Source organism: Oculina patagonica, chromosome 12 (genome assembly GCF_052425735.1).
Source record: "Oculina patagonica isolate OP01 chromosome 12, crgOcupat, whole genome shotgun sequence".
Lineage (NCBI taxonomy): Eukaryota > Metazoa > Cnidaria > Anthozoa > Scleractinia > Oculinidae > Oculina > Oculina patagonica.
In genome coordinates, this window is record NC_135769.1 from 4,398,233 (window position 1) to 4,425,544 (window position 27,312).

General features: G+C 40.1%; 2 protein-coding genes across 2 annotated transcripts; one reads left to right on the forward strand and one right to left on the reverse strand.

The window, feature by feature from the left end:
- The first annotated feature begins 1,868 nt into the window (after nucleotides 1–1,868).
- On the forward strand, nucleotides 1,869–3,226 carry LOC144632940 (D(1) dopamine receptor-like). The gene has a single exon (XM_078491697.1). It carries the CDS (start codon nucleotides 2,031–2,033, stop codon nucleotides 3,114–3,116), a length of 1,086 nt encoding a protein of 361 aa, XP_078347823.1. The 5' UTR covers nucleotides 1,869–2,030; the 3' UTR covers nucleotides 3,117–3,226.
- Nucleotides 3,227–4,440: 1,214 nt separating this feature from the next.
- LOC144633608 (uncharacterized) lies at nucleotides 4,441–26,946 on the reverse strand. The gene is made up of 16 exons (XM_078492453.1): nucleotides 26,880–26,946; nucleotides 26,682–26,770; nucleotides 26,289–26,401; nucleotides 25,132–25,227; nucleotides 23,895–23,982; nucleotides 19,836–20,083; nucleotides 18,829–19,087; nucleotides 18,016–18,226; nucleotides 12,912–13,136; nucleotides 11,994–12,085; nucleotides 11,470–11,535; nucleotides 11,090–11,150; nucleotides 9,553–10,266; nucleotides 8,669–8,947; nucleotides 6,217–7,767; nucleotides 4,441–5,334 (listed from the first exon to the last, which is right to left on the reverse strand). Exons 1-16 carry the CDS (start codon nucleotides 26,944–26,946, stop codon nucleotides 5,303–5,305), a joined length of 4,191 nt encoding a protein of 1,396 aa, XP_078348579.1. The 3' UTR covers nucleotides 4,441–5,302.
- Between the last annotated feature and the right edge of the window lie 366 nt (nucleotides 26,947–27,312).

Sequence of the window (27,312 nt, forward strand, 5' to 3'; positions counted from 1 at the left end):
CAGGTTAGGGGCTGCATTAAACCAATTACTGGAGAAATAGTTACAAAGCAATTGGTGATTTTCAAAAGTCTTCTCCGGGGAAACTTGGTGGGTCTTCGATTATTCCAGCTACTATTATCTGCTGCGTTTAATAACTTTAACCACCATTCGGATATCATCATGAAAAAATATATATCAATTTTTAATTACACTTGTTTTCATTTGTTTATATACTGTTCTTATTATGCGTTTTAAAGTGCCGATCTCTGGAAAGAGTTAATCACTTAAATGGGAGTTTCATATTAGATTTCTGTTTTCAAAATATAAGGCGTTTACGCAGCTCTGACGGACTAGAGAGCCCAAAGAAGATATCCATTGAATGCTTAGTGTTTTTTGTAAATGCAGCTTTGCGATTATTTCTCTGGCCTGTATTCAGTTTGTCTTTTGTTGTCAGATTATCCTTAAACAGAATCGGCCTATCAGGCGAGTTTGTTCGAGCTATGGTTCGTATTTGGCGAAAAGCAGTCAATCAAAAATACCCATGGCGGGACCAAACGAGCCTGATTTGCCGCCGAGGCGAAATACGATTGGGTATTTGCCGTTCCCAAGTTCAGCTTAACCTCAGCAAAGGACTTGATATATATCGCAGGAAATCGATCAGGACAGTATACAAGGCTTCCGATTGGCTTATTGCGACTTTAGGCACGATAACAGGCTCACGTTTAATTTGGGTCACATTCACGAGCCTTTTCGCTCGCGGACTCAAGCCCGCGGCCTTGCGATCGCGAGAGTGACCCAAATGTGGCTGCTAGAACTAAAGAGAACTGAAGATAGTAATTCCCCTCTTACTCTATAAAAAGGAGAATTATTTCACTGTCAAGACTGTCAATAGAATTAAGTTGCAAGAATCATGAACCGTGGCCGTGGCTTGTATGACGCAGCGTTTCGTCCCAGCCAAGGGACTTTTCAGATACTTAGCTTTCCTGAAGGAGTCAAGGTTGACTAGGCGCAACAAATGCTATTTTTTTTCTCCTAATCCCTCGATCCGCAACTATTTTCGTTTAATCCGAATGCGCATTACTTGAAAGTTCCTGTTGTATAGTTTCACTGCAACGACTGTAGTTGTTAATTTTTTTAAACCGATTGTTTAAGAAGTTTCCTATTATCGATCGCTATTTTATATGAATGTTAAGTTACAGAATTATGTTAAACATTAATATAATCCCTAAACGAAGTTCCCATGATCCGAACCTCAGGCAGACAGAGCCTGGAATCCAGGCCAAATTTCTCAGCTGATCTTGGTTACGCCGTACGACGGTAGTTTCGAAATCCACGAATCCGCTCAATTTATGTCAAAGGTCCGCATCCCTGCGCGTTTTAATGCCAAATTTGTCCATCCGCGAACCTATTCATCCCCCCCCCCCCCCCTTGAAGAGACGTCCCTTTGCCGAGAGGAGACGCAGCGAAACACTAGCCATGATTTACGAATTCGCTTATATTTAATTTGGTCCGTTTCGTGTTGTTGTTCAGGACTGAAGTGCTCCAAATACCAGGCACGGGATATCAACTCTAACCCAGTCCCTACTTATTACAAATAAGTCGAGAAGGCATGGGCCTTGAAGGATGATCAAGGGCGCGTGTAGTCTTGGGAGGAATGATTACTGGTTTGCAATAAACTCGCGCTTTAACAGAAAGCGATCTACAAAACACGTGGTGCGAATTTATACGCGTGTACGCGTGTGCACGTGGCACGATTTTATACACCTGTTCGGACAGACCTAAGCAAGTTTTTTATAAGTTTGTAAAAAAACGGAAGTTTCGAAATTAAAACTGCGCCGTGTCAAATCAATCATTTGTTAAAGCTTCAGCGCCTTTGAGAATAAGCCAACCATTTAATTTACTTCTCACCCGTAATGCATCTGTTATTTACACTGGCAACACTAAACGTGACTTAAAACAACTGCTGAAAAAATAACATCGAGCTCCTAAGTGCTTTAATTAGGCAGCTTTATCCGCTGCAATATAACTTTTCCTGCAAATTGATTTAGTACATGCAAGGTAAATTAAATGAATCGTACTCTAGGCAGTCAGTTTTGTTTAAGCTAGCTCACAGTACGTGCAGAATTTGGATCTTTGTAAGCTCAGCTATGTCGAACATTTCTCAGTTAAATAATTCAAATCGTATGCTATCTAGCCCTCCAAAACTTCCCGTCTTCCAACCCGATGTTGATGAAATTAACGACGATGAAAACTGCAGCAGAGAGCTGGATTTTCTCTTCTGGATTATAAACGGCGTCATCGGAGCTTTCATTCTGCTGGGAAACACTCTAACATGTGCAGCTTTTCTACGCTTTGAGAATCTCCGACGTAGCTGCATGAATGTTCTTTTGCTCAGCCTGGCCATTTGTGATGTTCTTATGGGGGTGACAGTAACGCCTGGCTACGCTGCATTCTGCACTGGCTGCACATACGGCTTCAGTAAGCTCTGCTGGCTTTTCGAAGGCGGGAAAGATGTCTGCTTTCTGAACTCCACGTTTAATCTTCTAGCGATCTCCTATGACAGGCAGCTAGCCATTTTTCAGCCGCTGAAATATCAGGCCAAGATGTCGCGAAGGAAAATTCGCTGGATTTTGACCGCAGTTTGGATCGTGCCTGTGTGTCTTGCCGCTGTAAGAAACATTTGGTCTCACAACCAACCGGCGAATGTCGTCGAAGAGTGGAACAGGACCTATTCATACATTTTACTGTGTGTTTTTGTGATAGTCCCCATTATCACTGTCAGCGTTATCAATGTCGCAATTTTCTGCGCCATTAGAAAACAAAGACGAAAAATAACAGGTTTCGACTACAACAATTATAAATACTGGTGGAAAAAGAAGAATCGTATGCAATATATTCAACTGCGAAAGGGCACGCTTTCATGCGTTTTAGTAGTTATCGCATTTGTAGTTTGCTGGCTTCCTAGAGCTTTTTATTACTTCTTTTATTTGTTCGGCCGTCCCGAGTTAGTTACGCCGTTTCTGCGTAAAATTTCGGTGACTTTTCTGCTGTTTCAATCTTCGACAAATCCTTTTATTTACTCTTTTTACAGAAGGGAGTTCCGACAAGCTGTCAGAATTTTAATTAAATGTCAGTAGTCTTGAGCAAGCCTCAAGCAGGTTTAACTTTATAGCTTACGTCAATCGGCTAATTTATGTCGATCACTGTACCGAAACAGCTGAAGGAAAGAATAAAAATGCCACATTTATTAATTTTCTAGTGTTTTCTTCCAGTACATATCATTTTTGTTTCAGCTAACACTAATAAAGTTATAGCTAAGGTTAAAGCTTCCCTGTCATTCAAGTTTATGTGCATAGACTGCATGATATGTACATCTATTCTTTTATTTGTCGGAAAAAGTGTTTGTCTTTCTCCCCTTTCCGGGTTAGGTAAAATTTGGCTGCTTCTGCGGGCTTCTTTACTGTGCGCTAATAAAACACAGACATGCAATGTGATTTGGGGTTAAATGGCAAATCCTCTATAGATCGGTTTTCAGTCGAGTGTCGCAAGACCAAAACCACAGCAAAACCAATCATAGCAAACTTGAACAACACGACGAACCAATGAAAACTCGAAGGGCATACATGTGACCGACATCAAGCGCGAGATCACGCGTGCTACCAAGTCGCGATTTGCTTTTTTTTTTTTTGCATCTGATTGGCTGCAGTGAGTTTGTTGACCAATCATTGTGCTATTTTTTGATGGGACAATGAAATCGAGACATGCTTCAACGTAGATCTTCCAGTCTGCCGACTGTTTTCGCACGCGCATTGCGCCTAGTCGTCTCTTATAGGCTACGGAAAGTCAGTAAGAGGTATCGGGGAGACTGTGCAGCTCTCAGGCCTTAGTGTATTGCAAAAATAATTTTAAAAGCCAACAATTTGGTGCTCACATTGACCTTACACTCAACCAATTGTCAACATGGAGCTTTGCAAAATTTTCAGACGCTTAAATTCTGGATAGGTTAATTTTAATCAAAACTTGTCCGATATATTTAGGTTTCAATTTCTGGGCAGGTTGTAAGAGACGCGGTAGACTGATGGTTAGTGCGCTGGGCTTGGAACATCCTCGGAGACCCAGGGGCAGTTTGGGGGCGGGGGAAAGACTGCCCCTGGGTCTCCGAGGATGGGCTTGGAATAGAGCGTTCCTGGGTCGAGCCCTAATCTGGGCCTCTGCGTTGTGTTCTTAGACAGGGAACTTCACTTCTACATTGCCTGTCTCCACCCAGATGTAAAAATAGCTACTGGAAATTCATACCGGGGTAGCTCTGCGATGGATTAGCATCCCATCCAGGGGGAAGTAGAAATACTCCTAGTCGCTTAATGCTACGGGAACCGGGATAAGCTTCGGCATGATGGGCCACAAGGCTAGAATACAGATGATACAGAACATAAGGCGATAGAAACAATCTACACACAAGAGTTTCAATAGCAGTAAAATGCACGGTTTATTAGCAAAGTGAGTTTGACTGTCCATGATCAGCTATCCGACAAGAAGATAGATGTTTTCTTACAATCAATATTTATTTTGTTTGGGTTGTTACAAATTTAATATCGAAGAATATAAATATACAAAGGTACAAAATAAATACGAACGAAGTTTGAGTTCTGGTAGTCATTTCTTACAAATATTCGAGGGTTTTAAAAAATTTGCCATTGGAAATAGTCCTTAATTTTATGTACTTTACGTCAGATTATTAAACGAACATTGAACTAATTAAGTCATGAAATCAGTACTTCGATGACGCGAAAACATGAGAACAAAAGAATACATACTATACACATATAAAACCTACATAAGTGAAATTTAACGTTCGAAAGGAATGCTTTCCACGGATGCTTTGTGCAAAAGCATTGCGGCGGTATGTCGCAGCTTGATGAATGCATTGTTTGAGAAACTATTCGCTCTTCAGCACTTCTCACTGTTGAGCGACTAAGTTATGCCCGACAAGAAAAAAAAATGTTAATTTAACACCAACTATAACCCCTATAGAGCCCAAATTTATAATTTCATTGAAACGCTGCCTAACTTTGACTTTTACTACTAACTTGACTAACTTAGCTGACTAAATAACAGAGATTTACTAAGCACTCTATAGATTTTCACACATGTACTAAAACTAAACTAAACACTAGTTTAAAATAACTCTAAGTATTCTAGTCGCTATTTAGACCACAGAACTTTGCCTATTACTCTTTCGTATTGGGGTTTCATGACGATTGTGCGAGTATTATGAGATGGAAAAATATTATTTCATGCTTCAGGTTGAGTGATGGGTGTCCTGTCAACTGAATCTTGCCATCTTGGCGGGGATTTCTGGACAAGAAAAGAAAATAAGAAAAATATATTAGAAAAAGAGTAATCTGCGGCTAAAAGCAGTGACCATTCAAATGTAGTAGAAGTTTTATTAGATGTTAGTAGAGGTGTGGACAATAAAAAAAAACCAAAAGCAAAGAAAGAACCTAAATGTTCAGACAAGGTTTTAAGAAATATTAAAAAGACATCTATTTACAAAAGTGAATGAGTGTCATGTGTTTTTCAATGCTGTCCAAAGGTAGTCCTAGCTTTAAAGTCTGTGGGAGAAAACCTAGTGTGTGACCATTCAAATGAACGCTACTGAGCAGTACTTTCATGTGGTACTGTTTATTATGCTGTACAAGGTGGTACTAACTTTTAAGTCCTGAGATGAAACCCTAGTGTGTGACCATTCAAATGAAAGCTATTGAACAGTTCTTGTAAGTCACGTTAGTGGTACTTTTAATTATTCTGTTCAAGCTGGTTCTAACTTTAAAGTCTGTGGATGAAACCCTAGTGTGCGACCATTCAAGTAAAAACTATTGAGCAGTACTTAGAGAACAAAGGAAAAAAACCACAAAGGGAGGGGGTGGGGGGAGTGGGGGCGGAGGGAGGGGAGAGGGGGGGGGGGGGGGGGGAGGGAGGGGAGAGAGGAGGGGAGGAGGTGGGGGGGAGAGAGGAGAGGGGGGGGAGGGGGGGGGGGGGGGGAGGAGGGGAGATGTGTGGGTGGGGGAGAGGTAGGAGAGGGGGGGGAGGAGAAGAGGGGAGAGAGGGGGGACTAGGGGGAGTGAGGGGGGGAAAGTGAGAGGGGGAGGCAATGACGGATGTCTTTCATGTGCTGCTTCCTGTTATGCTGTACAAAGTGGTTCTAACTTAAACGTCTGTGGATCTACTGACGCTTACCTTCATTCGGAAATCCAGGAAACTCGCCGCCGTTCCTCATATGACTTGCGTACGCAGCATTGAACAATTGCTGCTGACGTAACATACCGCCGTAGCTCATCATACGATCTGGCTGTCCCCCCGCCATCATGGCGTCCATTGAGGACGCCATCTGCTGCCTGCGTTGCTGTTGTTCAAGGTAGTACATCTGTTCTCTAGTGAGCGACTCCCTAGCGGGCAGCCCTGAAGGGTAACGATATTGCACAGAATTGAGGTCCACAAATTGCGAATTGGCACCCGGGGGCAGTTGAGCCGACTCCATGTTTCGCTGGTGCGCCATAGCAGATAAGTTCGGTCTGTACTGCAAGGCTGGCATCATTTCAGACGGGCGTTTGTTCGCGTACATGGCGGCGTAAGCGCTCATATCAGCGGCACGCGCAGGGTTGAAGCGCTCGTGTTTCTCTTCGGGACTGTGCAGGAAATTCCCAGGCATCATGTTTTCACGCATCCTTTCACGGTTCGCCGCGTCCATCGCCAAGAACTGACCACGGTTTTCTGGACTACCTTGCGAAGGGCTGAGTCCTCTCAACATTGACGTAAAAGGTAGCCGGTGATTTTTCTCCGGCTCAGGTTTGTCGCCTATATTGCTTGCAGAAGGCGGCCCCACGTCGTTAAGTTCTTGAAGAAAGCTGCCTGGTTGTACCTCAGGCCAGCCCTTATTGTACGGTGTCAAGCGCTCAGTCTCCTTCAGATGTTTGTTCATATTTTCAGTGGGCATCCTCTGAGAAACAGTCTCCGTTTTACCGGGCTCTAAATGCCCGTTTTCAGATACACTTTCCAATGTTCTTTCACGGGACTGTTTATCTTCAAGATCACTTTCCTTTATCGGTCTAAGCTCTGGCATTTTCCTATAAAGACCCGTCTCAGAGGCGTTATTTTGAGGTGCTTTCTTAATAACACTCTCCGCGACATTACCTAAAAGTTTTCTATCGTTAAATTTCATTCCAAACGCACGTTCGTGCGATTCCTGGCGACGAGGGTCCCCATGGGGCCCTACTCCTGCCCTTTCTAAGCCATCGTTTGGAGCAATACCAAAGGGTCCTCGTCCGTGCGCATTGTCGTACGAGGCCCGTCCTGGAACGTTCTCAAAAGGTCCTTTTCCAGGCACCCTATTTAAATGCTCGTTTGACGGAGCAAGCCGGTCTCTGTTCTCTGGTGATCTGATAACTTGTCGCGCGTGGGCGGGGTGCATAGGAGGGGGGCCTTGTGGTGCACCCTGAGCGGGCGCCTCTCGTGTTTTGGTGCAATCTGGATGTTGTTGATCATCTCTTGAAGCACCGCTTAAGATATGGCTGATAGAAAGCGTAGCAGGAACTCGGCTTTTCGCTTGTGGCATTCCTTCAACACTTGCCTCTTCCCTGCCGTTGGTTTGCAGATCTTTTTCAATTTTTTCTATTTGTTCTTCTTCGCTGTCTTCTCCCTCGCTGTCGCTTGAGTTTCCAGCTAGTTGTTGGCCTCCAACAAAATTTGGCGCCTGGGCTTTTGATAGTTCAGGAGGGTTCGTGGGCTTGGCTGAAAGCGAAGGAAACGTAACGAATTATGACAGCAAGAAAAAGTGATAAATGTCAGCCGTGTTTGTGAAACCTGTAATGTTATTACTCAATCCCACTGCTTCAAGTTGTAGCTGCCAAAACGAAGGCTTTTAAACTTATTTTTAGGGCCACTTTTCCAAAACCAAAATCCGGGAAGCTGTAAAATGTCAAGTGGAACATTTGGGGCGAAATCACCCACACATTTGACGGCTTCAAGTGGAAAAACCGCGATGTCACGAACTGTCACACGCGCGCGACTTTGCGCTGGTTTTTCATCTAATTCACCGGAAAACTTACAATAGCGACCTTCAGATTTGACAACGAGTACGAGATCGAGTACGACTTTGGAATTTCGACTGAATTGTATCCCCCAAACAATAACTCTTCCCGGTTGCTGACTAACACATAAATGAACGTTAAGGATAAAATTGGTGTGATAAGTGATTATAGGAGGCACACGAATTTGGTTTGAAAACTCGTACTCAATCTCGTACTCGTAGTCCAATCTGAAGGTCGCTAATGTTATTAGAGAGGTTAAGCATGACGTTCATTTTTCTCGCGAACGGCAAAAATTCAACTTCTGCCGTCTGCCGTTTGGCTTTCGCATGCGGAAATAAGTTGTTTTTTGTTTGTTGTGAATGTGGGATTTTCCCCCTATTTTGAGGAGGGATTAATTTTAGAATTCGATAAAAAGGTAGCGAAATGAAAGGTCAGCTCGCGTTCGCGGTTTGCCGTTGAATGTCAAGCATAATCTCTATTGTATAAAACAAATCTTATAGGTCATTTCTATGTTCTATTGATCGACTTGTTTAATTTTGCAACATTAATGTACTAAGTCTACAACGCATATATCACTCTCTCGTACAGTTTTGTACATGTACCTTCTTCCCGAAAGGGGCCCTCGGCTGATGACATTCTCTGTGGAGCAGCCTCTGGAGTCCGTCTATCTAAGCGCCAAGGCTCTCTGCCAGGTACCATAGGTTGTCCGTATGGCCCAGCACCCGGGGCTCCGTACGGCATGGCGCCATTTCGAGGATAGCCTAGGAATGGCTGATTAAAGGACTGTGGTCTGTAATAGGGTGGGGCCCCATGAGGTGGTTGCTGTTGAGAATGACGACCTCTTTCAGTCCCACCTGTAACCGAGGAAGGAGTTGGTTCCCCTAAGAGAAAAAAAAAAGAGCAAAACTAATAAATAAAGACACGCCTTTGAAACCGGGAGCATGCAACGGAAATATTCATAGTAAGATAAATACATGGGGCATTTTTTGCTTTCTTTTTTCCTTTCAGCAAATAATGTTAATGTAAAATGGTTAATAGGAGATCCTTGTTGAATAATATGAAAACAATATTGACCGTTCAATGTTAGGTAATAGATTAGCTAGTTTGTTTTTAGTGAAATGCTGCAGATATTATTTGTTTTGCGCCAGTTCTTTTGCAGGTTGCGTTTCGTTCATATAATCGGGCCCGACAGGCGAAAAAATCTGCGAAGCGGTCACAGATTTTTCCGAATGGGTCGACTTGTCTGATTGGAGTCCCGGAAGCATCGGGTCACCATTTACACGCGCCGATTCACCTCCCGATTTATCTTGGCCAACAAATCACAGCGTGTAAATTAGCTTACAGTCTCCTTTGCAGACCTTATTTGGCTCGTCATACAACGTTCCTACCCAGAGGAGGGGACGTGTTTCCGTGACACCCACATACCTTATAGAACTCTAACACTATTAATGGAAAATTTGACGTTATTGTTGAAGACATGGCGTACCTGACGTTGAGACAGGAACTGTTTGCTGTGGCGACACTTGCTTAGCTTGTTCTGTCTGGTTAGGGCTGTTCATGTCGTTTTCCCTGAGATTCAGCTCCATATTTCCACTTGCTCCTGGCATATTTCCACCTGCTCCTGGCATATTTCCACCGGCTCCTGGCATTCCATACTGAAACGGCATCCTTCCAGGCATGCGCTGAGGTGGGTAATGCGATGGCTGGGGCGGCTGACCCATTTGCCCCATGGGATTCCCCTGGGGATATCTGAACCTATTGTACTGAGGTCCCGGCTGTGACATGCCAAATCTCGCAAAGGCAGCTGGGTTGAAGGCATTCTGATAGAACTGTGGGGGGTACAGTGGTCTGCCATCAGGGGCGAAGTGAGGGGGGCCAGGGAAGGGCATTCGTGAGGGGTGATGTGAGGGCATCATGCCACCACCATTTGCCATGCTATTAGGCATCATGCGATTTGCAAACATTGGCTGCATTCCAGAGGGACCCATTTGAGATGCAAAAGGGTGTTCATCTGAGTGACGGGCACCACTAAACATTTCTGGTGCCGAGCCAGAGCTGCCTAGCTTCTTCTTGTCCTTCTTACTCTTCCTGGCAAGTTCTTCTTCAAAGTCCTCATCACTGTTATCATCGTCTTCAGGGAAATGTTTCTTTAACTGTCGGTTGAAAGCAGCCTCGAGGCTGTTTGCCATCTTTGTGTACACTAAAAATTGTAACAAGGAATTACTTAGTAAATAGGTAAAAAAGATGGTAAATTTTAACCTTGGTGATAAATAATGAAGATTCATTGTTCAACAATGACACGAGCGTGGGACAAAGAAAAAAATCTGAGTCCCAGACGGGAATCAAACCCATGGCCTTCCAGATACCGGTTGGGCGCTCTAACCTACTGAGCTTTGTGGTGAGCTGGGGCCATGAACAATGAATCTTTATTAAGGATCGGAATTACTTGTCATTATGGTTGACTATCATAAAATTTCTGTGACCAAATATATTCACTAATTTCTCTCTGAAAAAGATTTTATTCCAGTTTTCCCAAGCCTGTGATAACAATACTTCATTTAACAAGCGTTGTCAATGAAATGAGCTTTAAAATATGAAATGGCTAGGTAACTTAAGGTCTTTTAAATTCAAGGGGCAGTCCAGTCATTGGCAAGTACAGTTGATTTAAAATTTCAAGTCCAGTCAATGTTATTTTTTTTTTTAAATCTTGTGGAAGACATTTTACTTGTAATGGCCTTGACCCAGGCCAGGTTCTGGTGAACTGTTATGGCAACCTTATAAAATGCAAGTACCGTATACACCAGCAGATAAGCTGCATCCGCAGATAAGCCACACCCTGAATTTAGCAACTCGAATTTAAGAAGAAAAGTGATATTTATTTGCCTGCTTTTCATAAAATTGTCAATTCATGGAAATTTAGGAGATAAGCCGCACCCCTGATTTCAAGCGAGGATTTTTGAAAAAAAAAAAATGCGGCTTATCTGCGGGTGATTACGGTAACCAGTTATATTAGTTTTACTTACTGCTATCAGAGCCATTGTAGTCCAAACAGTTTTCAAACATTAACTTCATATCTGCGCTGAACTGCAATGCAACAAGGAAAAGTTCAACATTGGATCATAATGATTAAACCAACAAAAGCTTTTTGAGGAAGACAAACGGGATACTGGTTACATACATGTAAACATATAAAAATAAAACAAAACAGTACTGTCTATGGCATTCATTATTATTTGTTACAATTTACATCTGACAGAAAAAGAAACAAAAGTTACCATGTTTAGTAACCTGGGCTGATAACATAAGAGTTGCATACACCGGTATGCGTAATAAGAATCTTGAGCAGTAAAAATTATAACTGTGGGTACTAGGAGAAGTTCTACAGGACCATGTTGATATTCACCTCATTCAAACTGGTGTATTTACTATCATCCAACTTTTGTTCAATGGTTGACAAGTCCATTGGTTCCTGCAAAAGCAAAGAGGCTGTTATGCATGTCATAAAATTGAAGTCATTCAATGGAATACCGTGGATAGAAGCCCCTCCATTTATAAGCCCACCCAAAACCCCTTAAGAAGTTGTATAAGCTGAGGGCTTATAACCAGAATTTTACGGTATGTACCAGACCTGAACTAATATAACAAAGAAAAGTATGCACATACCTTATTATAGGAAATTAACGATACATGTTATTAACGCGAATTTTTAAAATTCGCATTAATTTTATTGATGTTAATTAATATAAACACGTTTACTATAAGCATTTAACCAGAACTTTTCTTAAATTCGCGTTAATTTTATTACGCGTCAAATTTGTTTGCGTTGTTAAAATGCCTCGTTATATTCCTATAATAAGGTAGTTTGAGGAAAAAAATAATTTTGGACATGTGACTGAAAGGTTTTATTCTACATGACTTTATACTTACTTCTATGATTTCATAGTACTGAGGTGCATAAGATTCTTCTACAGGCTCCAGGAAAGGCCATGCATTGTTATGCTTTTTCAAAGCATCCAAAACTACAGTAAACATAGAAAACAAGAACATGAATACAAGTGCTGGGGTACTGGTAAATGGCCGCTTAATGGGGGTTCATCAGAAATGAACATAAAGACTTGGTAGAAATATCACTTTATTGCCTGGAAATCAAAAGGTCATCACTTAGCTTATAAGTGACAATGGAATCACGTCAAGACGATAACAAGCATGTGTTTGAATGTATTTATCAGTCACCTCTTCAAATTTTGGACTCTTATATGTCATAAAGTTGTTGAAAACAAGGCCAAACCATACATGTATGTGTTTATTAAATTCTTGGTGGCCGGCCGATTAATAGTCAGTGGTAAAAACAATAGTTGGATACTCAATGAGATGGCCAAAAGGTGGCTGCAGCTGCTTATTAATAAAATAAGTGGTCGCTAAATCAACTCTCCAAGTTAAGACCATTTTAGTCGCCATGGCGACTAAAATTTTGGAGCTGGCGACTAAATTTGAACCAAGGTCGCCAGCCTGGCGACTAAAATTGAGAGGAAGGATTGAAAGCATCAGCTTAATTTGGTGACTAAAATTTTTCACTGGTGACCAAAACTTGAGTAGTTGGTGGCCAAATGGCCACTAAGGAAAAAAATAAACTTGGAGGGTTGAGAAGGTTTTATTTACAGTATTATACAGGCAATACTTTCAGGACTTTGGTAACTGGCTACTTAATAGGGGTTTTTACTGTACTTCAAGTTTCTTTTTTTGAATCTCTCTGTTCTAATGAACCAGAATTTATTAGTTTATTAAGGAGTTTGCACCCAGGCCCACCCCAACTGAACAATGATAAACTTGTTTAAGAATACCAACCTTTATACATTCCAGTGTAAAGGTCCTCATCTCTATCTTCCAGACCGATGTCCTCTCCCTCTCCGGATGTTTTATTTCGCGTGCTGGCAGGCCGTCTTTCTGTATCACTGTCCTTGTCTTCATCTTCCTTGTTGAAACTAATTCCTTTCAGATCATCAGGAACAAGTTCACCGCTAGCCATTAGCCATTGTCTTTCTTCACGCATACGTGCTCTTCTGGCTCTCTCTGATATAAAAAAAAATAAATTATCATACACTTTAACAACCACAGAATAGCAGGACCTTTTTACAACTTTTCAACAATTTTTAATTTACAAATTTTAAAACAGCTGGGGTTTTTGCACAAAACTTTCTCATAGAAAAGGTTCTTTATCAGAGTATAAAGGATAGACATGTACAAGTACATATAACATTTAGCAATACTCAAAGTTGTGCTCTTAGAATAATTGCAGGGTGCCCAAAGGTTCTTCTGTAAGAAATCTTGGGTGCCCAGCTCTTAGAAGCTTTCATGACAGAAATGTTATACAGGTCGTCTAAAGGCAATAGGTTACTTGCCTGAGGCACCTGGGCTCTGTCAGAGCACAGCCCTTAATACTGGGCAAAGGCAAAGGATCGCATCCAATCAACACGTCAGTCAACACATCAACACCCCGATACTGTATGCATCAAATTTTACATGTACATGGATAAAATAATTACAGTAGAACCCCGGTAACTCGAACTCTGAAGGGAAACGAAAAACAGTTCGAGTTAGCAGGGTTTCGAGTTAGCAGGGTTTCGAGTTATTGGAGTCGATTGAATATTTAATTTGCCAAGTTAATAATGAATGATTTGCCACTAATCGGATCCTGTGTTTTGCGTGGAGGATTCTGGGATCGCTAGGGGGCAAACATTGCAAGTCGCTAGAGAAAATGTATGGCGAAAAGTTGTTTTGACGCTCAAAAATACGATTTTGGAGGGAGATCAAGACTTTTTCACCAGTATTTTATCAGAAATGGATTTGGGCAATGTTGGTACGTTGAAAGTGTTAGGTTTTGTCTGAATAACCGTAAGATATGCGATAAAATCTACCGCTTTTATGAACGTTTACATGTATTGTGAATTATAATATAGATAGGAGTCTACGCGCGCTCTGATTGGCTAAAAACCTATGTTTTATCAGAGTATAAAACATAGAAAAATCATGTTTTATTGTTTTTCGTCAGCTTTCCTCGAGTGCCTCGCGCGTCTTTGACTTTTCGTTGGCTATAACCACTCGTATCCAGCAAGGGCGAATGGAATAATTGTTTTTTAAATTCCTTTTTTAAGTATAAATCCACTGGACATTTCATTTTGATGTAAACGAAGTGAGGCGGGAAAAATTGTGGCGCGGTGTTCACCGCAAGGAAAGCTGAGGAAAGCGAGCGAGAGAGTTTTCTTTCGAAGATTTTCTTCGACAATCTCGTCTTAAATCGTCTTTTCATACTGGAACTTGATTGTGACAGCAATTAAGGTTTACGGGAAGATCCGAAGCAATAGCTTTTCTGGAAATTATACGCGTTTTTAAGTCGAACGAAGCAAGGGACGGATGTCATCGAGACTACTAAATTATGCTGAGACGAAATTGCACTCAGAGTCGGTGAAGTTTATTGAAGTTCAAAAAGACAAGATCGAGATTGAAAGGTAACAAACTTATCTGAAATGCTTAGCCTTATTTTACGTCGAACACTGAATGAAATTGTGTCAGTTTTGTGGTCTTCCCGTAAATTATTTTCTGCTTTTCGTCTTCGTTTACTCGCTCTTGTTGTACATATTTTTAATTAAACTTTTCACTCGCGGTGTCTAAAATCTATAATTATCATAAAGCAAATAAAGAAGCCTAAGCCATGTTTTATTCTGTCATAAAACACTCCGGGCATTTGAGAACACTCGAGAAATGTAGAAAACATTCGCCTGCGGCTCATGTTTTCTACATTTCCCTCGTGTTCTCAATTGCCCGTCATGTTTTATGACAGTATAAAACATGGCTTAGGCTTCTTTATTTGTTAAATAGACATCGCGTATTAAACTGGGGTCTCGAAATATTATAACATAGGCACGCTAAGCGTGCAGGATTATTTTTTCAATTTATTGGGTGGCTTGGGGTGAAACTGGTGATTGTCCTGTTGGGAGGTTTATGCCAGGTTGAGTATTTGTTATGGCGGCCCACGGAGTCACTTTGCAAATTTAACAAATTTACGTATGATACAGTTTCATAACGTAAATTTTCATCATTTAATTGAAAAGCAAAAACTAATTCAATTATCAAAATGTCAAAATGGCACGTTCTTATTTTAACGGTTTTTTTGCTATTTAGCCTAATTGGGTGTTGCCAAAACTAAATATATTGTTTTTTTCTCATTTACAGAGACCTTTGTTTTTTAAAAGAACGTAACACGATACCTTTCTCGAAAAAGCCAGAGAAGATACTATATAAACGAAGTAAACGCACAATCAAAAACCACTTTTTGGAATTTTTAAGCGCAGACACTGAGTATTTTTCCTTCAGAATAAAAGTTTCTTCACACTAATCTATTCAAAAAGTATAATACGGGGCACGCTTTTTTGTTTTGCTATCGATCGTATTTTAACAGCAAAGTTAATACTTGTACCGTATAATGTTTGAACGAATGTTATTAAGCCGCCCGCTTTTTTGGAGAATTTTGGTGCATCCGAGCGACTGGTCCCCGGCCGTTGAGAAGAGTGCAGGCGAGACAGAGAAGGACGCCGCAGCAGGGCACTTCAGGGATACCAACGCGGAATCCTTTACAGAGCACTCGAAATTAGGGCGGCGTACGAAGCCCGACCGCAACCATGGAAGAGACGGCAAAACCTTTCTTCAAATCTGCTTTTGCAAATTTTATGTTATTTTTACTACGGTCAGGAAAGCTAGCCTCTCCAAACGTGCGCCGAAAAGACGAATAACAAGTTAGTGTTGGGCCTGCCAGGGTGGCGTTGTAAGCAGGCGAGCGTTAAGTAAAGTACGTTTCAAATCCATAATAATTCACAACTCAACAATTCTTCGAGCTGAAATCTTTCAACGAAAACGAACTGCGACACGCTGCGACACATAATTCGCAGAACTTCGCCTTTATAAACTGCAATTTGATTGGTTGATAGTACCTGAAATCTGATTGGTGTGACAAACACACATACTTCACTGACCCACTGACTGATTACAAGGACACGACGACTAAGAGCTATTTTGAAAAAATAACTCAAAAATTGAAAATAGTAGCTCAATAAAGCCCTTTCAGTAGTTGAATAATATTTAACGTTTGCACAAGCTGTAAATTTATAAGTCACGTCTTTTATAAACAAATAATTATTATGGCTTTGTAATATTAAAGGTGACAGACATTCACAGACTCCTACGATCGTGACTATTATAAATTTCCCAATCGCTTTTGGATTTGGTCGTTTATTAAATCTATTTTGTTAATTACTAGGTTATACTGAATGGGAACTATATCCTGTCAGCTGTATTATTAAGAAGTGTTTTAAGTTGAGTAGAGCCCTATCAATGCCGCCAGCAAATGTGTAGAGGTCGAAGGTCTGTGTCGTTCCCGCCTGGTAGTACATTTTTACACCTCTGCACTGTATTTATTGTTATATGAACTTTATGTATTGGCTATTGGAACTGTTGTGATTTATCTTGGCTCATTTATATAGTGCAAGATGTGCTTTAAATTCGTTCTGGAAGAACAAGATCTTAACTGATTTTCCGTGAAGATGTTGATTACTAGAGTATAGTGTTGCGTGAATGTGTTGCGCGCTTCGTATCGCGGATGACATGTTTAGTTTTGTTTAGCCAGAGGCTGCTTAGCTTTACCTCGAAAGAGATATAACCTTGTTTTAGAGCCGGCCATGCTCATGACAAATCATCTTTCTTATTCTTGGGCGGGTAGAGTCTTAATATTCCATCGCGAGGAAGAATCTTTTGCCTCTCTGGGTACCTTCGATAGTTATCACAGGAACCTTATCACATACTGCACAATGATGACAGTGATCGCTACCAGCCGGGCATATTACTAAAATTATTTGTATAACTTAGCATAGAAATAATCCTGTACACACGTAAATACAACCCAAAAGGCTTTATTAAGTAATTTCCTCTCGATATACGTAGAATTCCGGTTATAAGCCCTGGGCTTTTACAATTTGTGGGGTTTTGGGGGGGTTAGGGGGGGGGTTTTCCGGGGGGGCTATAAGAGGAAAAAAAAATTTAGGCGGGGGGGTTTAAAATTTTTTTTTAAAAAAAAAAATTTTGGGGGGGGTGGGGGGGGTTTTTTTTTTTGGGCACGGGGGGGGGAGGGGGGGGGGAAAATATATCTAACTTGTAATGTTTCGAGACCATTTTGAGATGTCAATTTCAAAATAAACCTTACGAAAGCAAGCCTTAGGTTTATTGGTAAACTTGATCACATATTTCACGGTTATTCAAACAAAAACTTACACTTTCGAGTATCAACAATGCCCAAATCCATTCCTGATAAAATACTCGCGAAAAAGCCTTGATCTCCCTCCAAAATCGTATTTTTGAGCGTCAAAACAACTTTTCGCCATACATTTTCTCCTAGGGACTTGCAATGTTTGCCCCCCTAGCGATCCCAGAATCCTCCACGCAAAACACAGGATCCGATTAGTGGCAAATCATTCATTGATAGTTTACTGATTTCACAGCACTTCAGTATACAGTACAGTGCAAATTAAACTTATCTCGTCAGCAACTCTAACGTGATCATAAATTCTTAGGATAAGAGTGGAGAAAGGCTGTCAAATATGTGATCCGTTTTGTTGCTCTAATAAATGGGCAACCGTGGCGAGTTGCAAGAACCGGGATTCGAGTTATCGGGGTAAATTTGACCCAAATTTTGATCAAGGGAAACGAAATTTAGTTTGAGTTAGCGGGGTTTTCGAGTTATCCGAGTTCGAGTTAACCGAGTAAAAATGACTGAAAAGTGGGTTCAAATCCAAGGGAAATGGAAGTGTGTTCGAATTAGCGGGGTTGTTCGAGTTATCCGAGTTCCAGTTACAGGGGTTCTACTGTATGTTGTATCATTGAGTCATTGACAGCAATCACCAACCTTGTTGTCTTCTCTCTGCTTGTTGTTGTTTCTCTCGTTGTTTTTCCTCCTCTTCCTTCTTTCTCTCCTCTGCTTGTCTTTCTCTTTCTCGCTGTCTTTCATTCTCCTCTTGCACCTCCTCCTCCTCCTTACCCTGCACTTTTGACGCTATTCTGTCAGATGCCCTTCGAGGTGCCATCTCCATTAGTAGTTTTTTCCTCATGGCTTTATCCTGCATCAAAGTGTTAACAACAACTTGTAAGCAGTTATAGTTGTTGTTGTTGATTCAATATTTCTGCTTACTGTTATAATTGCACTCTGCTTTTGAAAAGTGCGTGGGTGGGGATAAAACTGCAAAGTTCTCCCTGCAGAAAGCAGTTTACAGCCGAACACAGTCATACTGTATATCTGGTAGTGTGCATACCCTGTAAATGAAATGCCTTTTTCAACTGGTTGAGCAAAAGACTGTAACACGCTAGGAATGCAAAAATTTTATTATACATATAACTCCCTGGGGAAACATCAGCTTGCACACCAGTTGAACCTCACACAAGAGCGGGGTGGGGGGGGGGGGCATCTTGCGCCAGTGGTACATTAATTTTATGTGTCACATGCCTTATTGGCTGGAATGATGCTGAATGAAATTAAGAAAGACTTATGACTACTGTAGTTCCAATTCATGTATTTCAAGCAAAACATTTTAATCTTATTATTACATAGCTTATATGCTTCATGTATGCAGTGTTTGTTCACTGTACGTATAACATGCCAAGACCGGAAGGATTCCAAAGATCTCCAAAATGCCTACACGCTATAAACACTGTGTACATGTACCTTTGCCTCAATCATCTTGCCGATCTCTGGAACAAAGTCAACACTGAGTGTCTCATAAAGCATCTTTTCGTCTTTATTTTTGCTTTTCTTAAACGACTCAGCAAGCTGTTGCCATTCCTCCTCTGTGGAACAGACAACAGTCCATGAAGGCCTCGGCTTCTTTTGGGTGTCTTCCTTTCCCTCTGAATCTACCTCCTGTTCATCGTCATTTTCATCTTCATCGTCAGCATAATCACTGCTGGGAAGTTCACTGCTTGGACTAAAAACAAAACATAAGTTGTATTAATTAATGAACATGTTTCTTTAGCAGGCACTATTAAGGCTTTAGAATTAGTTAATGACAATGTTACATCAGCCTGTTAGCTACTACGATCCTGATTTCTCAAACCTTCAAGCTGGGAACCAAGAAAATCAAGAAATAGCTGGGGGGGGGGGGGGTGGGTGGGGAGAGAAATCGGGGGAAAAATTGCAGCGTATGACAGCCTGGTGCTTGACTAGGGTATCTGAGGAAAACGAAAATTATTGGAAGGTTGGCAAAATCGAGGGTTCAAGAAATCAGGATTCTTTTATATTAGGTATTTTGTGGTTTAATTTTATGTTTGGTTTAAAAGTTTTCAAACCATTTTTATTTTTATTTTTCATTATCTCCTAAATATTCATTATGATCATAATCTGACACAAAGAGAAATAATCTACCTTATTGTTACTTATTTTCACGGGAACTTAATTTCGCGAAAATGGAATTGGCATATTTTGCGGGACTTTATTTTCACGATTTGGCTAAAAATACGTAATTAACATAAAAAATACAATAGAAAACGTTTGAAATAATTTTTTGCGGGTCTTTAATTTAAGAATTTTTGAAAATCGTGAAAAATCGCGAAAATAAGTAACAATAAGGTAGATGAGATGCAAATTCTCAGCACAAAAAAAGTTAAAATGGTAATGGCTATTAAAAGGAATCTTATAATCTTTTAACCTGGAATAAAAGAGGATTAATTTTGTACCTTGATTCTGATTCACCCTCGGAGTCAGATGAAGATCCTTTTGCTTTCTTCTTCTTCTTTACTTTTCCTTTCTTTTTCTTATTCTTTGCCTCCACCTTTTTCTTCTTTTTGGACTTTTTGTTTGCTTTGCTGTCTGACTGTCCAGGCTTTTCCTCACGGTATAATCTGGTGCCGTAGAAGTACCAGAATGTTCTGCCCTCGGCGTCAAATCCCAATGGCTCTACACGCAAGCTGTCTGCATCTAAGCCCTGCAAAACAATAACAATTTTTAACATTTTTAACAAAGCGTATCAATGAAATTATTTGTAAAAGGAAACAAGTCCACACTCAGGCTAAGTTAGGTAGCGCATACTGTGGAATCTTATCCCTGATTTACATACTTTGAATAAAGTCTTTTTACCCCCAGCCCTCGTGGGGGACGCAGTTGCCTTATGGTTAGTGCCCCCCCCCCACGAGGCCACTACGACCCCACGAGGGCTGGGGGGGGGGATGCAGTGGCCTTATGGTTAGTGCCCTGGACTCTGGATCGAGCGGTCTGGTTCAAGCTCTTGCCGGGGTAATAGTTTTATTTTCTTGGGCAAGACATCTTACTCTGACAGGTACTGGCAAATTTATGCTGGGGGGGGGGGGGGTAACCCTGCGATGGACTAAGGGGGAGCAGAGATACTCCCACTTCCTTCATGCTTCAGAAGCTGGGATAAGCCTTGGAGTTACATTACGTACGGGCCACTTGGATCCTGACTTAACTTTACACCAAGGATTCAGTCAGACAGCCCAAGTTCACAAGTACCCATTTATACACCTGGGTGGACAGAGGTACTGTAATAGTAAAGTGTCTTGCCTAAGAACACAACACAATGAATTCAATCAGTGCTCGGATCATGACTGCTCAATCTGGAGTCAAACAAACTAGCCATGAGGTGACACTGTGTGCTACCCATATTACATGTACTTGCATTGTAGAATAACCGGCACGCATACATGCATGCACAGGCGATAACGCTTTACAATGATCCCAGAAATTGCATTTTTCTTATTCATTTTAATTTTTATTTGCCTTGACTACAAAACGAACCTCCAATACATTACAAACCTACGGTATGATAAGATAAATACATTAAATCATTATGAACTTCGTCATTTAGCAACAGAAAGGCCCAGATTTGATTTCCACCCCTAGTCGATACTGAAGATTGTGTGAAATTTCCGTATTGAAATGGTCTGAAATGTAATGAAGTCAACACCGCTTACTAGAATCACTTACATGCATTTATGCAACTTATCAAACAAAACATTTTAGATCAGCTAAATCAGCAATAGGGTAGAAATTCTTTCTGAGTGAACTCTGGCTTCTTGTAAAAATAGGAATACGGATACCGTCACTGTGTTATTTTTAATGGCTTGAGATAAATACCCGAATAAATATTATCAAAAGCAGTAAAAGGAAGATGGCGAGTCGCGAAGGGAAAAGTTTAATATTATCGACAACAATGCACGTCAAAGCAAACAATGATTTCAGATAGCTCACCTTTGCAATCTATAAATCAAGATACTGCTGCCATCGGTCTCCCTTTTGGAAAGGTTTCAAAAGTTATGACACTAACCGGCCTTCACTCGTCAAATTCAACATCAGTCAACTTAGTCTGCCATCACGTATGCCGACTTCGAATACACGTACAACGGTAAAAAAGTTCTTTAAGCGAGCTCACAATTATCCAGTACATCATTCTCCCCTGACCCCAAAACTCCGTTTAACTGTACGTTAGAAATCAAACGCGTTTTGCCGATGGATGCTCTTAAAGTTGATTCATACTCATTGACAATCAAAGATGGCGTACCGAAACTGAGTAAACAACAAAGTGCCTAGTTCCCAGTGCTACTCGGTTGGAGTAATCTTTCACTCCTCACACGGCCGTCCACCGGGCCATAGCATATAGGCGTTACCGCCTAAAAAGTACTGAACCAATCATCGATTGCCTGGGAAAACTTAATATGTATAACACGTCTCATGCCAAGCAAAGTGAAAAAATATAAACTCAGGTTTCTTTAAGACTGACTACAGAAACAAGGTCACAATGTTACAGAATTCATTTACAGTGCAACGCACCTTACCGTGGCCACCCAACAAACTTTTTTACAAGTGTGCTATCGTAATAACATTATCTGTTTAACAAACATGCCTCATTGCAAAGTTGTATATGATTCAATAGATACTCGTTACTTCGCATTTACAAATCCCAGTGAAAACGTAAAATATTACAAGATGGCACTTGTAAAAAAGTTTGTTGGGTGGCCACGGTAAGGGCGTCGCACTGTAAGACAACTTAATGCAAGAAGCTGAACTATTGACAGGAATTTAAGAGACATTCTGCAGTAACTATTATGTCCAACATCTCTGCGTGGAGAGAGTATTTTTAGATTGCCCCCTCAACAACAATCTGACCAACTTACTTTTTCAAGTATTTCAAGTTATCTGAAGTGTAGGGCTTGAAGGAACATCAAGAAACCCCAAGAGTTTATCAATTGAATGTGAAATTTAATGACCTAATCATGCATTAAGTGTCTGCAAACTTGAGGACAAAGTTTCAACCACTGAATATGAGCTTAAGAGCATTAAAACACAGTATTTGCATAGGATGCATATGGGTAAGCCACTCTTGAAAAAATACCAACAATAATATCATTTAACATGCAGCCAATCTGTTTGACCTTCAATTACATCTGGATGTTTCTAATATTTCAATCAGTTGCAAACTATTTGAACAACATAATGTAAAAGGTTTAAGGTGAAATCTCACCAATTGATGAAAGGGAGGAGGAAAAATTAACAATAACACAAAGCGTAATCTCAAATCGTGTAACTTACACTAATGATCCAAAAACAAGGACTTCAAACAACAGAATTGCGTCTGAGTGATGATTACAATGCTTAGCATGTTTTCTTGTACATGTTCTTCCCCAAAAGCCAATATTTAAATGCGCTATTTTTAAATTGTCAGATATGATGAAAATTTAGGTGTTTTTCACATTGTAATTTCTGATTTGATATTGATGGAAAAAATCACCTTTACCTCTGGTCTACCTCTATGGTTGAACATTTGCTTTTATAACAGACATCAACAAAATGTAACATTGTTCTGATGAACGCTATAGAATCAAAATATGGGCAAGACGCATGTACACTGTAGAAGCTAGCTGAGAATTCTGAGAGTTGTTTGTGAAAACTTGATCCTCAACATATAGTTGACTATACTTTTGCTATCTCTCATACCTACTTCAAACATAAGAAACAAATCCTTGGATTTCAAACTGGCCATAAGACTTCCGTTTCATGCCCATGTATTCATGGGGAACAACGTGAAATGAGCATTTCTTGTATTGTAACAACACACTGTTCTCAAAGATCTTATCAAGTTGGCAGAATTTGAACTACAACAGATATATCTCAAGAACTGTACGTGTACATTCAGTACAGGCACAGATATATACTCTCAAATATTTCACCTTCCTTAGTGATTCTAAAGGCCGGTTAACACATTAAGATTCGTCAGACCGATTTGGCCCAAATTTGATAAGAGAATGAGTGCGCATTTAAAAATCAGCCCGATTTCTTAAAAATCTATTGCTGCAGTGTCACAGATTTTAAAAATCGGGCAGATTTTCATCCTTTCAATTGAAAAGGCAAAGAAAAGCCGGCCGAGGAATCGCAGGGTGTAAATTTGCTTGGAACAAATCAGGTTGACAAATCGTAACCTGTAAACCGGCCTTAAGATCGTCGTGATCACCAGTTAACTCCAATGTCAAGGGATTGTTGAAACTGGGTAGAAATTAATTTGATGAACTATGAAATCTTTATTGTGGCATAATCTTGGGAATTTATATGTCAAGTACAGTATAACATATCCGATGCTATGCTTGGAATTTAAAAATTAGCTGTTATCACATACACCCTAGAACTTTAATAACACTTGAATTTCATTAAATTATGCACATAACTTCAAGAGGTCAAGTACAATAGATCCTTCTCAAATAATGCACAGTAACTATTTAATACCATACCTTGAGCAATTCAGGCACGTCTTCTACATCAAGTCTAAAATCACAAAGATTGTGAAGAATTTCCACTTTTTCCCTCGTGGAAAGTTTGCTAAAGAAGAGAAACAGACCAACATTAAGTTCTACTGGCAATATAAATGAGATACAATTACTAATATAAGCATTTTAATGATCACGATATATTACAATCAGCTTTTCAAACACAGAGGACAAACTGTCAGATTATTCATCAATGATTAAATTAGGACATTAATTGCTTTGTCAAAACAATTGGGTTGTCAGTCATTTTTGTCAGGTTCAATTTTTTTTAGTAATCCTTAGTCAATAACTACACATTTAAGTGTACTCAAGAGGCAGTGATATTTGAGCAAATATTGCTACCTCCAACACACAACAGCCTTGAACATGAACAACACAAATCAGGAATTTTGAATTAATACTATTTTTATTCCATGCGGACACTTGTAACAAAATTATCAAGCGCTTGTATATAGAAACCTTAAGATACAATTACACCTTCTGGAACAAAATAACCATTTCAATAACAGTATGTTTTGTTGGATCTAATGTATTTACTGTAAGTAAGGTTAAATTGCTTGACATCTGAGAAGTAATCGCATTGATGTACACGAAATGCTGACAATATTTAAATTTACTAAGTAGAGCAATCACAGATTATACTAAGCGACTAGAAAAAAAATTTGTAAGCAGAATATTATTTTCATAAATTATGAGAATAACATGTGTTTGCAGCCCCCTTTATCGTCTCTCACAACAATAACTTATATTTGAAAACATTACAGGTTTGTTCTATAAGCTTTTACCGTGACATCCTTCACAATGTTTATCAAACTAGAAGAATAGAACACTTTGCCAATCGACCGGGAGTAAAAAAATAAGCATTGGAAAAGAAAAGAATACTACCCTACAAGTCATAACTTGTAACATGCAAGTTACATTATTAAAATGGCAACTTTAATTGTCAATTGCCATATAAGTTTAACAATCTCTCATGGAACATATAATTTAAAGTTTTGACAAAATAAAGAAACAAAGCTTGGATTTTTGGGTCATTTCCAACTAGATGAAATGAAAGCGTACACACGGTATACATAACACACGTCTAATCGTATTTCGCTGCCAAAAACAATACAGCCTTGTAAACCACATGGGCCTCGACAAATCAACAATGGCCGAGCAAGACAGCCAACTAACACAAAAAAATAGCAGTATAAAATACCTGTATTCTTTGTCTGCAAGCGGGTTTTTTCTCCCTAATTCATCTTCCCATCGTATTTTCAACACTTGTGACAGATATGGTTCAAAATTCTCGGCCCTGAAATGAACATGAAACAAACATGGAAAATGTCACGATACCGCGGGGAAATCGACAAGGAAGCAAGCATATTTCTAACAACAAACAGAACGTAGCTTGCGGTGGCTGTACAGCGCCATAACAAATTTCATTTTGCCAGCCACAAACCTCTAAATATAACTCAAAATTCGCAAGCAAACCGAATAACGAATAGCAGATATAAATTTACAATGGGATCCCTCAATAAATATTTCACGTGTCAGAATATCAAATCACACGTTCATGTGCGTCCATATTTAATAGCCGACTAAAAGGTCCAACCGCCGCGGGCTCGAACGCAGTTTATCAAACCTGTAGAGCAAGGAACTTCTGAAAGATCTTTTACTATTAAAAGAAATCTCCAGATCGACACGTTTCGATCCAAAAGGAAATAACAAATGACACATCCAACATCGTTAACCGATACTCGGTCGGGACGCGAACCAAGAAAAGATATTTGTTACAAATTAATTCCTGGCGTGAATCGATGAGGAAAAAAAAAATCATTTCAAACAAGTTATCAACGCTTAACAACACTAAATGGATTTCTAAATGTGGTCGAAAGAACTGATAAAAGTGCTAGCAACTAGATCTTTTATCATCTCATCATCGAAGTGTACAACCATGAATAAAATACTCGAATTCGTTTGACAATTACGTGAACAGAGGGCGACCGAAAACTATGTCTCATGTCTGGATAGTTTCTTAGTCCAAGACTTAATTCACGAACTAGTAATAACATTGTAGCAGCAATATTTACACAGTTCCAAATTCTAGATAATTTCATTTTCGAGAACACGACCTACATTATTAGACAATGAGGAAAATTACCATGAGGCAGGACATTTCAAGCGCGATGAATTTGAAACATTCACGTCTGCACACGAAATAAACTTAAAGATCGTATTTTTTGTAAATATACGTAATCACACAAACAAAATCAATCAATGAACTGTTAAGACATTTTAAAAGAAATATTAAAAGGATAAGCTGATGTCTGAAATAAAGAAACAATGAACTAGAACTGAAAACCGTGGACTTACGCTATATCTTTTATCCCATACAATCCCCTCAACAATCGCGCATGAAGATCGGCCAAAAAGCGGTTGTTTCCCTCTTCATTAGAACCATCAATGACAAGTGCATCTTCTAAATCCTTGAGGAAATAAAACAATGTCTTTTAAGCTCAAAGTTGACCGGAGTAAGTACGATATATGTCCGTCTAAACCCCACAACCCCTAACGCTACTAGTTTTCTGGCACCGTAAATTCAAATTTTTAAAATAAACAATGCACGAAATAGTTTGGGCGAAGAAAGGTCAAAGGCTTAGGAATAAAAGGAACCTAATAGTCAAGCCTTCAGAATTACACACTCAGCGAATGATAAGAAAAAATTGCGGCCCTTAGTTAAAAAAGGTAATTGAAAGATTTTGGTACCTCGATTTCGAAGTCAGTCAATCCGAAGGCCGCGCGGAACAACGAACAGAAATGTGCTATCGATGGAACCTCCCACCAATGTCGGATCTCTGCAAGCCGGAAAAATATGATAAGTACAACATTTCAACTTTTCAAAGCCACCTCAATCAACTGTTAAAGCAGCAGAGAAAATATATTTACAAGGCCGTTCAACAGTACCTTCCATGTCACCCAAAACAGATGGCCGACTAAGTACAATGACGACACAAGATGAAGCCGGGAACATCCGGGCTTTTCCCTTAGAACCACGCCCACAGAGGTCTGGGGCGAGATAGAAGAAAACTTGACCGACTGTCTCTCAGCTCGGGGACAATGGACAATGGAAAGGAAGAATTGGACAGTCACTCGCATGGCCTGGCCTTACGTGTATAATTTCTACAAAGGCTTATTGAACCTAACTGCGCAACCCAAAATGTACTCTAAGCATTCGAATCGGAGCAACGCGCAACGCGTAAATTATTCTGTCGATATTCTTAGCAAGATCGTTTGTCGACTCCGATCCCAAATGCCCTTGAGGCAGTATTTTTACTTTTTCCTGAGGTTGTGAGAGGCGGAGGGGGGGGGGGGGGGGGGAGGGGAGCAAACGATTGGA

Excerpts from the sequence above, each read along its gene's own strand:
- LOC144632940 (XM_078491697.1), top strand. The coding sequence starts at position 2,031 with ATGCAAGGTAAATTAAATGAATCGTACTCTAGGCAGTCAGTTTTGTTT.
- LOC144633608 (XM_078492453.1), bottom strand. The coding sequence starts at position 26,946 with ATGTTCCCGGCTTCATCTTGTGTCGTCATTGTACTTAGTCGGCCATCT. Across the intron at positions 23,983-25,131 it reads CTTGCAGACAAAGAATACAG|CAAACTTTCCACGAGGGAAA; the intron begins GTATTTTATACT and ends TCTCTTCTTTAG. Across the intron at positions 19,088-19,835 it reads GAGGGTGAATCAGAATCAAG|TCCAAGCAGTGAACTTCCCA; the intron begins GTACAAAATTAA and ends TTTTGTTTTTAG.